This window comes from Trifolium pratense, linkage group LG7 (genome assembly GCF_020283565.1).
Source record: "Trifolium pratense cultivar HEN17-A07 linkage group LG7, ARS_RC_1.1, whole genome shotgun sequence".
NCBI classification, from domain to species: Eukaryota; Viridiplantae; Streptophyta; class Magnoliopsida; order Fabales; family Fabaceae; genus Trifolium; species Trifolium pratense.
Window position 1 is genome coordinate 25701358 of NC_060065.1, and position 17414 is coordinate 25718771.

At 32.7% G+C, this 17414-nt stretch overlaps 1 protein-coding gene across 1 annotated transcript; it reads right to left on the minus strand.

The window, feature by feature from the left end:
- Positions 1-9115: 9115 nt before the first annotated feature.
- Positions 9116-15096, minus strand: LOC123895307 (dynamin-related protein 5A). The gene is made up of 8 exons (XM_045945561.1): positions 14624-15096; positions 14362-14553; positions 14027-14233; positions 12218-12646; positions 11869-12096; positions 11562-11757; positions 10357-11041; positions 9116-9788 (listed from the first exon to the last, which is right to left on the minus strand). The coding sequence occupies exons 1-8, from the start codon at positions 15062-15064 to the stop codon at positions 9602-9604; spliced, it is 2565 nt and encodes an 854-aa protein (XP_045801517.1). The 5' UTR covers positions 15065-15096; the 3' UTR covers positions 9116-9601.
- Positions 15097-17414: the final 2318 nt, after the last annotated feature.

The following is a 17414-nucleotide window of genomic DNA, read 5'->3' on the forward strand; positions in this document are numbered from 1 at the left end:
AAAATAATTTCCTTGATAAAATATATTTCTACTTTTCTCATTTAAAAATTATTAGACACAATATAATATAAACTTTTGAAATATACCCAAAATTTCCAACACTTATGGTGGTTAGAGTTTTTGGAGTAATGAATCACGGTGAGGAATCTACCTGCAAAATAAGTTAGCACTATGACGTTCAAATTAGTATGAGATCATCAAGGTGAGGTGAAAGTAGAAAGTGATTAAATCCTACTTTAGCTTGAACTGCATTTGTGCTTGAATAGAAAAGGCATTGTGATACGTTCGCAAATGCACGAGTATATCGTTGTAATAAAAAGAATATCGAATCCACATGGACTAATGAGCAATGGAGTAATCGTTTTCAAGGAAATTTCTATAAAAATATATGTGATAATAGTGATGATGATGATGATATTGGATTTTACGAATTGTGATCAAAGCAAGCATATTGTGATGTTTATTCTTTTTATATTTTAAAGACCATAAGATCATTGATTTCATAAATAGCATATATTCATAATGGGTTTTTTTTATGTTGGGTTCATTTTTTTTAATTTTTTTTAACAATGTTCTAGCAAGATGTTAGACTAGATGTCGTAACATGTGAGTACACCATCGCAGTGTGCTCTATTTCGCATTTTATTTACGCGTGAGATCTTTTGAAGATTTATTTTGAAAATAAACTCACGTATACTTGTGCGCCAAGACGCAGTTTTTCTAGAACCTAAAGAAAGGCGGCCAGTGTCGTGCTCACTTCTGAAGATGTTCAAACATTTAAGGAAACAATATATTTGGTTCTAATAATTGTGTCCTGGATATTTCATGGACCAGCAGTCTTTGAAGCCCAATATGTTCATCAACCTCGTGCTTACTCAAGGTATATAATGAAAGATGTAAAACCTAATTTGACTACTGAAGTCATCGTTGAGAAATAGAGTCTTTAGGGTTTGAGTCTTTGCATTGTTAATTGTGAGCCTCTCTTGTATCACCTTGATGCTAGAGTAGGATTGTGTTAGTTGAGTTATAACTTGTGAACCACTCATAAACTTTTTAGCACAGAGTTTGGCTTGTGTTTTTGGAGTTATCTCTTATCTGGTTGTTATTGATTGTATACACATGTTGTGTGATTGGGGCGAAGTGAGATGGGATCTCATATCTAAAAGTTCCTAGGTAGAAGTTAGCACGAGTAGTGATTAAGTGAGAAGTCGTGAACTGAGGGCTTGCTGAGGGCTTCAAACTAACACTATTATAATGGATTTCCTTCCTGGCTTGGTAGCCCCCAAAGTAGGTGACATTGCACAGAACTAGGTTAACAATATCACGTGTTTTTTACTTTCCTGTCATTTATATTTATCTTGTTCATTATGTTCTGTGTTGGTACGATGTTGCAATATAAGATTCAACATTCAATCATTATCCTGGTGTTGAAACATATACACAACATCTGTTACAAGCGTGCCAGAATTTCAATTGGTACCAGAGTAGACACCCTATTCTGTTTTTGGGTGAGCTCCAAGGAATATACTTTTTGGTACTGTGGACAAGGAAGGAGGATTTGTTAACAGACCACCTCTTTTGGATGGTTCCAACTGTGACTATTGTAAATGACACATGGTGGCTTTCCTAAAATCAATAGATAGTAAGACTTAGAAAGCAGTTGTAAAAGGTTTGGAACATCATGTGGTAACTGATATGGACTTGGAAAGCCTTGAATGCCTTGTTCAATAGGGTTGAAAAGAATATGTTCAGGTTAATCAAACAATGTATTATGGCCAAATATGCTTAGGAGATTCTTAAGACTACTCATGAAGGGACATCCAAGGTGAAAATGTCAAGACTTTAGTTACTCACCACCAAGTTTGAGAATATTGTGAAACCCAGCATTGATGAACCTAATGTTGTTGTTAACACCACCAAATATTTTTTTACATCTAAAAAGTATAAGGTGCGAGATCAGTTGATCGATTGGTGTCAGTCTAAGACTGCAAAAGCTGGGTTTACTATTGTGATTGAGAAATTGGATAACGGCTCTTACAGAAGGAAAAAATATTTTGTAATGTGTTATGAAAGAGGCGGTGTGTACAAAGAAATGACAAAGAAATTAAAGAAAGAAGACACAACTACGAGAAAATGTAAGTGACTTCCGAATTTGCGCGTTTTCTTGGTTTTTGCCAAATTCGAACCGATGTTGTAGCGATAAAACTCTACTTCGAAACTGATGTGATCCTAAAATTCTATCCCTTAACAAGAAGAATTATTTCGGTCATGGAATAAAAAGAACCAAAGTTGAAGACTATCATCCAAGCATGTGATAGTAGAAAATGAAGAGCTCCTCCACTAAGTATATGAAAGTGGTGCACCAAGCAATAAAAGAGCACCACTATCTCTTCTTTTTTATTTTGCATTTTCCTTGTAATAATTCAGGCCCACTATTATCATGATAATTAGTGGCTGAAATCCTTTTATTTTCTTAGGAGTTACTTTTTGCTTATTACATCATCATAAGCTATTCCTATATATAGGAGGCATGTAACTCTTGCTAAAAAAAGATATATTGGATTGAGTAAAAATATGAGATTTATTCTGTTTGGTTCTCTGAACCTCATTTTTAGCTTATCGGCTTGCCGTGACGCTAATCTTTCACTTATCAACCGGAGCCTCCATAGCCGGTTGTGGCGTCCTCACGACTTATCAATCGGATTTTTCCATCCCGATTGTGGCGTCTTTCCACCACCTCTATCTTCACAACTCTTGTTTTGTTTCAACCGCTCCGCGATTCTCATCAGAAACTTAAGAAACGAAAGACATTGTTTTTGGAACGTAGGATGCGAAACAAATTGAGTTTCGGATTGTGTGAACCAAACTAAACTAGGACAAAAATTATGGGTATTTTGGGATTTTTGGGAGCAAATAAGGGGGCCTAAAAAGCAAAATTCAAATGATATTTTCTTCATCCTCCTTCCTAGAAGCTTCCTTCTTCAATTTTCTTTCTTCTCTCCGACCTAAAATCTTATAATTTTTTTTTTACTAAAAAATAAACGATATTCATTCATTCAAATTTAAAGAGTTCGATGCAATACAAATTCAAATTCGCTAAAAACAAAAAGGATGAATCTGTGAACAAACTCGCAGCATCCATGTTAATAGCATAAAACGGCAAATTACATAAGCCTACGAATATGACTATATTGAAGTGTCTGGAATGTCCATGCCTCCAGATCTGTAGCGTTGATGACACAAAAGTCGACATTGAAATATGGATTTGCACTTGATCGAAACTAATCCTTCAACCTGGAACAAATGAACACCGCACAAAGACGGGATAACAAAATACACCGCACAAAGACAGGAAAACAAAATACACAAAAACAAACAAATATGTGAGAATCACACTTATTTATTTAATATAACGAGAAAGAAAAACAATTTGGATGGGTGATTTTAGGTCAAGATTTGACATGAAAAGAAAAAAGTGGTGACGGCTAAGGTTAGAAGAGGAGAGGAAAAAGGTAAAGAACATAAACTTATCTTATAAAACTTTTTAACCAACAAAAAATTGATTTTACTGATACACCATTTATTTTGATTTAATCAAAAGACCATATTAATTTACTAATCGCCATCTTCAAAATGACTTATGTTGAATCTAGTACTGTTGAAGAAGGAAAAAAATAAAGAAAGAGAAGCTATGAATATGGAGAAGAACACCTTTCATTTATATGTTGAAAGGGAATCCTATCGGTCTTAATATTAAAACAAGAAGAAAATAAGTTTTTGGGTTCAATTTCGTTTTTTTGGATTTAGTTCCTCTCTCAATTTCATTTTTAGATTTGGTCTCTCTAAGTGGATGACTGATCATCATCTTTGACGCATCATCCTCATTTGCCACGTTACGCAATGTCACGTCAGTCTCTGTTTGCCACATCATCATTTTTGAAACACACTTAACATTAAAGACGAAAACCAAAAGAATTTGCACATTCAAAGATTATTTTAAAACGGAAAAAAAAAAAAAAAAAAAAAAAAAAAGAAGGAAAACCAAAAACTTTCGAACTTACATGAACAGATCGATTATTTAAGCCAAATTTAAATTATATACGGGTTCAAAATATATGTAATCCGCCACTCTAATTACCTACTCTTTTATTTTATTTTTAAAAAAAAAAAACTAACAATAGACTGCACCTTCAAATCAACTAATCAAGAGAAATTGCAACTAACCTTCTAAATAAAGCACCAAGCATCAAACTTTGAGTGATTTTATATAAGCTTAAGTTGGAGATTTTTTTTTACAATATCACAATTTAATCCTTTCTTGCTTGTTTCAAATGGTCCATGATGGACAATGAATATTTACCAATAGATTGATCTTTACTCTACCATAATATCATGCGCTCTCTGTACATGACTTCTCCTCTATTCTCATCTCCCTCCTGTTTCACTGTCACTCATAGTTCTTTTTGTCGAGCTCTCTTAGTTTTTTATAAACTTTTTTTTTTGTCAAGCCTCTCTTATAGTTTTAATAATTTTTGTAAACACTTAACTGAAATAACTAAAAACACTATTAATTAAAAAGAAAATAAAATTTGCTTTCCCCTTCTGATCGCTGTCGTGCGCGGTCAAAAATAAGTATTATAATTATAAAACGTAGTAACAAGGTAGTTAAACCTTGGTCGTCTCACGAGGACCTCTGATATGATAATTAGTAAAAATAAGAATGATGAATAACACAATTAAATATGGGGTTTTGGGTTTGTTTAGATCGAAAGAGTATTAGATTAGAAATTCAATTGATAAAAAGACGATCAATCCATTGGTTTTAGGAAAACTTCGTTGTGATTCTATCCTCGGTTCACATAAAATATTGTTTATATATTCATGTCTTGGTTGGTTTATAAGACTGATTATACAAGCGATAAATAGTTTTATACGAATTCATTCGATTAAGCAAAGAATGTGTTCAACTAACCATGAGTAGTGAACAAGCGTCACTTAGAACACGGTTTGTATCATGACAGATTTCGACCAACCCTTTTTTGCTAAGCGCGAAAAAACCTATATCAATTCATATTTGAACTAGTCATACAAGCGATCGACCAACCCTTTTTTGCTAAGCGCGAAAAAACCTATATCAATTCCTATTCGAACTAGTCATACAAGCGATGAATCAATCCGAAAAGTCTCACAATATATAACTCGAAACAGAGATTAAGCATCACTATATTCGAGTTTCATAAATAAATAAAGAGCATGAATTGATAAGAGAAGGCAATAAATAAATAAACTGAATTACTATTAAGAATTGAACCTCAAGAAGTCATGAACGATGTTCCTATATACCAATGAATCAACCTAGGGTTGCTAGTTCTCCATGAGAATGTAGCAGCCTTTCTTTTCTATTTTGCGTGAATTCAGAATTGTCCCTGAAACCCTAGCTGTGTTTTTGCTTAAGTACTCAGAGAAAATTGGGCTTAAAAAGCTACGGGTCGAAAAACATAAGTTTGACCCGAAATTACATTATTTTCATAAAGTCTGGAACATAAACGTAAATATTTGACTGATTTGAGCTCCGAACTGAGTTCTGGCCTTAACATGAAAGTTGTAGCTCTTTCTCTTGTCTTTCCAACGCATATTCGCACACCTCAATCCGATACTCGTAGCTCAAGTTATGACCTGCGGACTGAGAAGGATCAACATGCAATTAAATCCGAAATTTAATCAAACAAATACATTATAGCTCAATTATGACCCAAAGTTTAGAAACATGATAAAAAGTTAATATTAGGCTAGAAAAGCATCCAATATGTCAAAGTACAAAGCCATAAAATATGTGTCAAAATGCACTGATCACCCTCCCTCCATGAACCTAGAACAACTTCAACAAATCTTGATCAAGAAAATCAAACCCAAAAATTATATTTATTTGTTCAAAGTCAATATTGAAGAAATGGAGTTCACCATGACCACCTCACCTCCATCTCTTCTTGTTCCGTTTATCTACAACTTCTATAAACATTAATTTGAACCCTGTAATCCAAATGAAGGTTGTTCCACCCTTTTTATTTTTTGAAGACAAAAACAAAAACCACAATTTTTTATTCCAAATCAATCCTAACACTCTTCTTCCTCCCCAATTCAAAAATTGCTCTGATTGGTTGTGTCGTTGTTTGGTCTTTGAAGAGGTAGAGAAACAAAAACAAAAAAGAAAAAAAAAAGTGCTCATCCATGTCATGTTTGAAGGAATTTTATTGAAATGTAAGTGTTGTGTTGGTGTATGTTGTGGTTGAAGGATGAAGAATCAAATTGGATTTGGGAATCAGGGATCCATGAAAATTGAAAAAATATTTTTTTAAATTGATTTAAAAATTATTATTAATGTTAATGTTTTGTTTTTTAAATAGATGTTAACTTTTTTTTTTGTCAAAAATTAAATAAGTTTTAAGTAAAAACTAAAAAAAAAAACAAATACATATGCGGTTTGATTCGATTTCGATCGGTTTATGAAAACTAATTCAATATTTGATCTGACCCAGATGTTTCAAAAAAAAAATCTAGAAATATTTGATTTTTTGCTATTTTGATTTTTTTTTTTTTATCGATTTGCAATTTTTATTTAGATTGATTTGAATTGAACACAACCCTAATAAATGTGACTTGTAATTGAGGAATTATAATTTCAATATGATAATTGTTCTATCTCAACTGCTTAGAGTAAATGTGACTTAAAAATCATAATTCCTATCAAAAGATCGTGAAGTCTCGGCTCATTTTACCGACTGCGACAAAAGAAATATAATTTTTTCAATTTGATTACTTATGATTGCTTGATGGCCATAATAAGAGACGTGATATGATAATTGTATCATATGATCTCACAACTTAGTGTTTGGTGAAACAACAAAATATGATAATTTAATCGTGAAATTTGTCATATCATGGCTCTATAATTAAAAAGAATTATCATGACTATGAGCTGGGTTAAAAACCAACATAATATGATAAGAAAATAAGTTACTAATTTTCACTTATAAAATATAAACTAGTTTAGAGACACGTGCATTAGAATGCACGGGTCGGCTAATTTTTATTTATTTTTATAAGAAGGTCGAAAAAAATTATTTAGAATTAGAATAAAATATTTAAATCTTTTTATAAAATATTATTAAAATATAACTAAAACTATTGTGTTCTTTCTTGTAAATCTAGTAAGTTTAATAATTTTTTTATTAAAGTTATTGCCCCGTATATATATATATATATATATATATATATATATATATTTGGTACATTATTTTTAAATAAGTTATAATTAATATGCCCTAATTTTATTTAGAAGATAAAATTTAATAAATTTAAATATTTATTGTTTTTTTTCTTCCTACTTGTATTCATCGATTTATATATAATATTTTTATTGTTTCTGTTTTTTTTTTCTATAATTGTTTTTATTAAACTTTCTAGAATCTCTTTATTGTTTTTTTTTCCTCCAATTTTTATGGATTCATATATTTTTCTCTATTTTTATGCATATATTCATATATTTTTAATAGAGTAAAATTACAATGAAGAATATAAATTTTGAAATATAATTAAAACTGATAAGGACAAATTCGTAAATTTGATAGTAATAATTTTATTATATTAGTTTCTCAAAAAAAATAACTATTAGAAGTAGTTAAAAAATAATTCTATACTATTAAATTAAAAATATTAATGCTTCATGGAATGGAAGCATCCGCCTATATTTTAATATTATTGCTTATGTGACATTCAATTAGCATTTTTATGGACACAAATATTTCTACTCATATATTAATATGTGAACCTATTTTTTTCTATGTAATTTATACTAAATCCTTTATTTTTACTCATATTTTATTTTAAACTAAAGTTTTTTTAAATTTTTTTTATATAACATATTAATTTTTTATTTATTTATATTAATATATTAAATATATTTTAAATAGAAAATGTATGCAAAAAATAAGAATTTATTGGTGGATTAAAATGAGTGTATAATAGAAAGATAAGATGCAAAATGCACTTCGTTAATTTGTTGTTAGTATTCTAAAAAGACTCTTAAAAACGAACGATGGGAATATTATAAAAGTCAAACTCATCGACAATAAATTATTTCAAGCGATAAAGATTTTGGACCCTTTAAATATGTGGTAAGAGTTTGACTCCTCATTCTGTGTCTCGAAAGAATTCGATTGAGAGGGAACGAACCCAACTTGTATGTTCCACAAACTTCTCGATGGAGATTAGTCAATAATGTTTATTAATGAACTAAGAGAAAAAAGAATATGCACTGACAGTATAAAATAATTTTACACTGTCAACCAATATCAACCATGTTTTCCGCCACATCACCCATTAAATCCCACTTTCTTAATATGATGTGGAAGAATGCTTCATTCTTATTGGTTGTCGATGTAAAATTAATTTACACTGACGGTGCATAGTCTTTAAACTCATGAACTAAATATAGTAAATAAGTCTTAGAATATAAATAATGTTTGTTTTAATTTTTTAATGGAATGTATTATGTATATATATATCCAAAATAATTACACATTAATGAAAGGTAAACGAGAACAAGCTGCGCCACTAGTCCAAAATAAATAATAATTGAACTAAATATTGTTTTAATATAAAAATTACTTCTTTTAAGGTTTTGTTTGGTAAAATTGAGCTATAAGGTAGCTGATGGCTGAAAGTTAGCATATAGTTGAAAATGTAGTAAAATAAAATTAAATTGTTTAACAATTTTAGTTGTTGTAAGTATAAAATTACATAAAAGTACATGATTAATAGGTAGTTATTATATTTTTAAAAAAAATAAAATAATAAGGTTAAAATTAAAATAAAACGTAAAAAACTATAAGCCATAAACTCAAATGCTATTTAAAATAACAATTCATAAAAAGCTATACGCACCATAAAAAAAAATTATTTCTTCTTTAGCATGACAACAAAAAAAAAGGAGACATGAGTTTAAAATTATTTAGATAATTAATTAGATGTGTTTTTTTTTTAGAAGCAATTAATTAGATGTGTTGGTAAGGAAAGAAAGAGAAAAGAATCTGGTGTGAGAGGTTGCATAATAACATTGGTGAACTTGTATAATTTAATCATTTTAATTCAGTTTCCATGATGGACCATTTGATGTCATGGTCCATGGAAGCACTCGCCCATATATCAATCATATGGCCAACATTTCTTTTTGAAAGTAAAAATAATTTGTAATATTCAAGCAAAAAGGTACAATGCACGTTTAGAAACTTGCGATTTTGAGAGGTTGATCATTGTGATCATCAGCATTCAGCAGGCAAATGAATGTGGTACTGTAAAACAAATCATGGGCAGCCTCTTCTTTCAGATTACTAAGTCAATCTAACATTTACACATATGCTTCTACACGCAGGTATAGTAAGATTCTGCCAATGTTGCATCCTTAAGATGGGTGTAATACCAAATAACTGAGGGTCTCACCTCATCCAATTAGTTGACACGAACTGCGTCATTGATTAACAAGCATAATGAATTCATCAAGCCATAGCAAAATTACGGCTCCTTGGAGATCTGGCAACTCTGATCAAAGGGACCGAGCAACATTTTTGAACTCATTCAAGCAAGAATGGAGTATCTTCTGACGCTTCATAAGAGACTCGCGTTCATTTTGTAACACATCTATGGCACCAGGAGCAACAAACATGTCCATAAATTTCTCATCATTCACAGCAAATAAATCCAACCCTAGAGCCACAACAAGCCGATCACGGCTGCACAAAAAAAAACACAACAGCGTGGTATTATTGTAAAAGAAGAATGATATAATTCCATATACTTACGTAGACACATGACATTATGCATTCTAGAAAAGTATGTAAATGAAATAAGTAGTATCATTATCATTAAGAGTGGATATAATAAATTTGAGAAAAAAAATAATTCAAATGAAGAAACTTGAAATACCAGCATATGAGGTAGTATTTAATTATTTTTAGGAAAATGTTACCAACATTATCTTGTCCAACAAATTAAATCAACCAAAACATTAAATTAAATTAAACAAAACGTTGAGGCTTCCAGTTAAATTGCAACTGCAAGGTGATGGACGAGAATCAGTATGACGCTGTTGTAAAGAAGTAACATATGACATCTTGAATCTGGACAGAGAAAGTTACTGGTTGCAATAGCAAGAACATTCAACATAAAGGGACTTGTTGTGTGTTTGTGAAGTGAGAAAAGTCAACCTAAAGCACCTATAACTTGAACTGAAAATTTTAAATGCCACATCCAAGATTACAGGAAATAAATAAATTGATTTTACATAAGATAGAAGCTTACCAAGGTGTCAGGAATCCGGAGTTTAATGTTGATGTAACGCCTCTTTCGACGAGAACTTCACGAATACGAGCAAAATGCTGGGCTGCTGATAAACAGATTTCTGAGTATGCTGATCCTGTTCTCTCTCCATTCCCAAATAAAATGGAATCATTTTGTAGTCTAATACACTCAGAATTTTTGCCATTTCCGTTCATTCTGGACGCTCTCTTTCTTGGTCCCATGTCATTGCAAATTCCAAGCTCCTTTCTATGCCCACCATATACAGGATCACCTGGCTGATCAGGAGATGGGGTCTCGGGGATAGTCATTTGGCTTTCTCGCAAACTCTCTCTAACTTTTGCTGCTTTACCTGGTGTTGTTTCCTCCGGTGCATTCATTTCTGGAGGTATATTTTCTTGGTCCCTCCTTACATCATGGGAAGCAGAATTTGTATCACTTAATTCAAGAAAAAACGAAGAGGCTGAAGCTTGGGGGAATTTATTGAAACTCGAAGCATTTAAGCCGGTACATGGTTGAAATTCATTGAAGTAGCAGACATGTGAGTATGGACTGGTAACTGAATCAAGGTGGTGCCTAACAAGCTGCTTGCACTGCCTAGCAAGATCCTTTAAGAACCGAGTGTAAGCACATCTTAAAGCAGCATGAAAGCCTACATAGCCATCCATGTTTCCCGTTTTTATCCCATCTTCAAGGAAATTAGCACCAGTCAGGTTTTTTTCTAACCAATTGCAAGAAATAAAATAAAATATAGGAGATACAGTTTCACATGATCACCATTAAGCTCTATCAGTATCTTACCAGGGACTGTATGCTTTAACTCAAACTAGACAAAATATAGTTAGAACCTGAAGCGAGAAATTCCAGAAAAAATTGACATTGCATGACATGAAATGAATTAACAGTACTCTCAAAATACAGAAAAGTTAATTTCTGGAAGAAAAATCAAATATTCAATTGCAAAGACGATAAATAAAATTAGAATTCAAATGGCACATTGAAATATCATTAAGCTGATGAAAGAGAATCAAATATTTCAATTACTTTCTATTTTCTCTTCTCACATTTCTCGAACCCCATTGTGAGGGTATGAATCTTTATCCAAGAAATAACTTGAGGAAAAAGATTTGAACATTCGAGTAGTGAAGACAAGAGAACATCATAAATAAGACAGAAGGGTACACCAACAAGTAAGAAGCTTCACTTACATGCTGATTCGTGCCCACGGTTTCTTTCTAAAGCCAAATCAAATAAGCTTCCTAAAACAAAAGCAAGGCGGTCACATGCAGTATCAAGAAGAGGAGCAAGCCATGATCTAGCAGCAGTGCGTGCAATCTCTGCAGCAGCCTCTGTTAGACCTCTTCCCCCACCTCGGCCAGCATGGGCAAGTAATATATTTGCAACCTATTAAAGTGATGATTGATACCAATGAATTCCTATTTGAAATGAAAGGAAAACAGAAGATAAAACATTCCTCACATCATATGAATTTGAGAGGTGTAATATATATATCACCTTTTCCCTTGAAACTGGGGGGCATTCAATGGAATATGCAGCACAGCGAAATTCATGCATCACCCTCTCAAATGCAGCCCCTCCATAAAGACGAAGACTGGCATTGGGGGGATTCACATCAGTGATGACACCAGGCCAAATTCCAATACCACTTTGAGATCGCTCTTCCACTGTTGTTTTCCCCCACTGCTCAGGGGAAGGATCTGCTGCACCATCAATCAAGGCACCCTGTTGGAACATTAATTTCCAAAGTAAAATAGTTAGTTATTAACTAGCATGTACATTATTATGTATATGCTAGTTTAAAACACATCTTTTTTTTGTCACGATTATAACTATGATTACCCACCACATGGTTGCTGATAGAAGCTGCACACAGCATTGCAAATTTCCTCAGATGAGAAATATCTGAAGTGGCCTCAATTTTTGAATCCAGTCCAGCGAGGTCACAAGTGACCTCACTACACCTTTGCTCAAGCAGTGCAAGAGTTGATGGAGCAGCTTCTTTGTATTTCTTCTGAAGCTCAGACTCCAAAAAATCCCTCAGACAGCCAAAACCAATATAGGACTTAAACTTTTCTTCATCAAAACCTCCCTTGACACCATCACGAAGATGATGCATAACCTCTGAGTCTACATGAGATATCTGCCTGCGGAACTCTTCATTTGAAATGTTCCCCCTATCCTTAGGCAGGGCCACAAAAAAAGGCCGAATGTTATCTCCAAGGTAACCACTTGCACTCAAATACCGATCCACTTCCCATCGGTCGCTGAATTCCTGCACGTATCACATAACTAACTCATCACTAAAACCATTATTAACCCCTGAAAAACAGTAGTATATATACAAGGTTAAAAATCACAATAACAGTCGCAGTCACATTGCAATCTTTGATATTACATAGAATCGCGGTCAAATGCAGCTACAATTGCAGTCGCGGTGTGGTCACATAACCATAAAAACTTTGACCGGTTTTAAATAGCGGTCGCGGTCGCGTCAAGGTTTTCACGATTTCGGCTGTAACGGATGTTGCGTTACAGATTGCGGTCGTCGCGGTGTGAATTAATCACAAAATTGCACAGATCTTATAAAAAATTGCACAAATCTTATTTAAACAAAGTGCATGCCAAATTTGCTACATTAAGTTATAAGTTACAACATAAGAAACTACTAATACATTTAAAAAAGTTTATTGAAAACTTATTGATTACATTATTAGTCACCACATGGTAGAACGACGTGCAGGATTCTTAACTAAATCAAAATCTGATTTAGTCTTATTATCTTCCGATTCTTAACTCTATTTATCTATTGTGTAAAAAAAAAACTCTATTTATCTATTCACTAATCACTATCACAATATCACTATTGTAACCAAAAAAATCACTATCACTATTCACTACTCTTAAGTCAGTGTCTCACAACTCAACTCTCAACATTTTCACCCCCACAAACACACGCAGGACGCAGCAAGAACAATGAACAAGTCAACAAGCATGAAAATCCCCAATTTGTTTTACAAACACCACCACAACACAATAGTTTACAAAAATACCAAGATAGAACTCATTAGTTACCTGTTGGTGGGAGTAATGGAGGAAGATGCAATTGCAATCTGGATATGCAGATGGAAAAACAAAAATTCTTTGAAACTTGAAGCAAGGACGGAGGAAAGAAAGAAGCAAGCAGCGGCAGATCTGACTTTGTGATAAGAAATGAAAGAGAAGAGAAGAACAAAGTAGAGACAAGACAAGAGAAATTAGAGGTACTGATTCATCTCCTGGTAAAAGTAAAAGCTAAAAGGTACTAAGATTCTGATTCTGCTTTTTCACGTCGGTAACGGGGTTTCGCGGCCGTAACGGCTTTTCGTATCGTTCTTAACGGCGTTTCGTATTGTTTGGCGTTTCGGTTGTGATTTTTTTTCTCACCTTTAAAACCTTAAAAAACGGTATAGGTCACTTGAGATAGCGTTTTGTAACCTAGATTGTGGTCGCATCATAAAATTTTGAAATTACAGAAAATCATGGCCCACAGTTGTTGTGGCACTGTGATCACATAGACATAAAAAAATCTTCAAGTCACACACCTACCTTTATTTAGAGCACTGAATATATTATATCTACTACCAAATGACAAGTTCAAAATTGATAATAGTACCTTGAGACGATTATCAAATTTGGAGACAACAATAATTGTCCGTCTAAATGAGGGATCAATTTCACGAATGGAGTCCAACCACAAGGACGAGCACCACTCTACGCTGCTTTGCTGAAGGAACAGGAGTATACGATGAGGAGGAGTAGCCAATGTCTTCACCATGGAAAGAATTTCTTCAGGCGTGTTCTCCGGTTCACCCTTCTTTGCCTACCACCATACATGCATACAATACAATACAAACAATCAGATCTGATATGAATTGACAATTAAAAAAAAAAGCATCATCACTTGAATCACTTAACAAATATCATTAATTCAAACATAACAACAAATACCTTGAGAACAAACCCCGGTGTATCAATAATGGTAAGGTTAGGACAATGTGCATATTCAGCTTTGAGTAGAATTGGCTTAGGAGAAACTGCTGTTTTGGTTATCTTCAAAAGTGACTCTGTTCGAGACTTTATAATATCAGCAATCGTAGACGCGGAAACCACGGGACTTCCATACTCTTCTGAATCTTCCTCCTGTATTAGTTTGCAAACACACAAAAATTAACACCCGAAAAATTGAACTAAGAAAACGAATGAATTTTACCTGGAAGCGACAGCGAGGTTCGAGAGCGGAGGGATCGTGAAGCATCTGAAGGATGAGAGGGCGGCGAGTACCCATCTCAACCTCACGAACATTGAAACGGAAGCCGAGGAGGGCTTCAAGGAGGGAGCTCTTTCCATCAGACTGACCTCCAACGGCAACAATTTCAGGGATGGGGAGAGTCTCGCCGAATGCAACAGCGGCGGCTTGGAGTCGGTTGTAGGCCTCGAAGCGAGATTTGGAATCAGAATGTTTTCTTGATCTGGTGGATGTGGATGGGGTCTTTGTGGGAGTGGTGGTGGATGACATGGTTGGTACTACTCGGTGGTCTTTGTGTTGGTAAGGATCGATGATGATGATGATGATGATGATGATGATGATGGCGGCTGAGAGAAGGAAGGGAGCGATTTTGAATTTGAATTTGAATTTCTGTCTAACGTTCATGTGCTCGTTCTTTTAAAATGACAATTTCCAGGTGGAGTAAATTTGAAAATTTGTTGAATGTATCGTTACCGTACATTAAATTAATGGCTGATGCTTCCATGGACCAGCTAAGCATATGGTCCATGATGGATCATGATGGATTAATAGTTTTAAGGGCTAGATGAGTTCATATCTAATAGTCTTATGCTATACCTTCAGCATGCAATTCTTTTTTCTTTCTCTCTCCGTTTTTCCTTTTGACAAGACTACTTTTCTCTCTCCATTATAATTTTTTTTTCTTTCCTAAATCCATTATAATTATATTATGGATATTATAATTGAATTATTAAAATGCAGTACTAAAAATGACCATGGACAAAGATTAACTAAATAAAAATCATAATATAATCTTGAAAGTAATGCATTTAATATCTTTGTAATTTTATTTTTTTAACTCTCTAGTTTTTAGAGTAAGGTGGTTCCGATAATTCAGAGTTAAACGGCGAGGTAAGTAAAGTCTAGGCAAAAATTTGTTCATATCAGAAATCGTACTCGGGTTTTCAACGCCTTGTAATTTTAAAAAAGAATGTTTTTCTATTTAAAACTTTTTTTTCATTTTTGTAACGGTTATTATGGAGCACTGTTTAGCATGACATTTTAATCATTTAAGGGTTTTGTTAACGAGTGTTCCCGATGCATATTTTAAAAATTTATTTATTTAAAAATTAAATATTTTAATTTTTAATGCACTGACTCTTCATATTTTAATAAAAATTTATTATTTAAGATTCGTAAAGAGTATTTTAGAGACACTCGTTAACATTTTTCATTATTTAAAATGTTATTTTATATAAAAAAATCTTATAGTGAAATCTAATTTAAGAAGTGGCTCTGTCATATTTATGCAACTCATACACATTTTGCTTTAATGGTAATTTTCTCAATCCAACTGTTCTGTCTCAATTGACTTTCAATCTCTATCGACGTTAAAATTCCTTAGTCATCAATAAAATCAATTGAGGCTTCTACCAAAAAAAATAAATCAATTGAGTCTTCGCAATTATTTAATAGGACCTAAATTAATTTCTTAAGTCACGATTACTCCAACTAGTTGATTTTTTAACAGTACTCCAACTAGTTGATATTGAACCGTTACATTGTTGAAATTTGAATTCATGATGATTGTTGGTCTAAATAGATCGGATTGAGAAAATTATAATTCTTTTGTCACAGTTAGTATAATTATTTGAGAGAGGGATTCAAAAACACTTAACTACCCCGCGTAGACACACACGCACCAACTTTTTTTTACAGTCATTTACTTTCCTGCAATTTACTTTTACCCGCACAACTATCTCTAAACAAAGCGAATGCAAAACTATCTAAATTCCTAAGTGAAACTAGTAATTTTGGCACAATTTCTGTGGAGAACGATAACTTATCACTTTATTACTTGGTTGCGATTTTGTGTACTTGCAGAGCCACCAACAATTGATCACATATTTTACTTATTTTAAATTATTAATTTGATTTTAAACACGTTTACAAATGATCACAAAAGAGCAATTTTAATAAAGTAATTATAAATATTTTAGCATATAGAATAAAAAAATTATGAAATATTAAACTAATGTTGGTATTTTTAAAATTAATGTTTCTATCTTTATTGTTTTTTTTTCTTATTTTTGCGCATAGATTTATATATAATTTTTTTTATTGTTTCTATTTTTCTATAATTTCTTTTACTAAACTTTCTATAATTCTGTTATTGTTTTTTTTTCTTCATATTTTTATGCATAGATTTATATTTATTCATATTTTTATAAACTTTATTATATTATTTTCAATGAACCTAAAAAATGATCTTTTTTCTTATAACTGTGAATGCAAAGAGTATATTTTTAACATTAAATGCATTTTGGTCCCCCGTTTTAATCTTTTTGAATTTTTGGTCATTCTTTTTTTAAAACCAGCTTTTTGGGTCTTATTTTAAAAGTCTACATTTTTTTAGAGGTTAATTATTCGGTACACATATTATGTGGATATGTACCGGTACATTAGCTGAGGTGGATGATTTTGATTAGTTTACAAATATTATTTATTGATTTTTGTATATCAAATACTATTTGTAGATCAATCACAATTAGAGCTGTCAAAAAGGGTCGGGCTATCGGGCCGGCTCATTAGCCCTATCCTTTTACACGGGGCGGGCTTCATAAAAAGGGGGTCGGGCCTTATCGGGCCGGACCTTATCGGGTCAGGCTTTTTCATGGGTCGTCATGGGCCGGCCCGGCGGCCCCTTAAAGAATTTAAAAAATTATTTTAAAAAAATTTATAATCTTTTTATTGTTATATTTTGGTCCTATTTTTA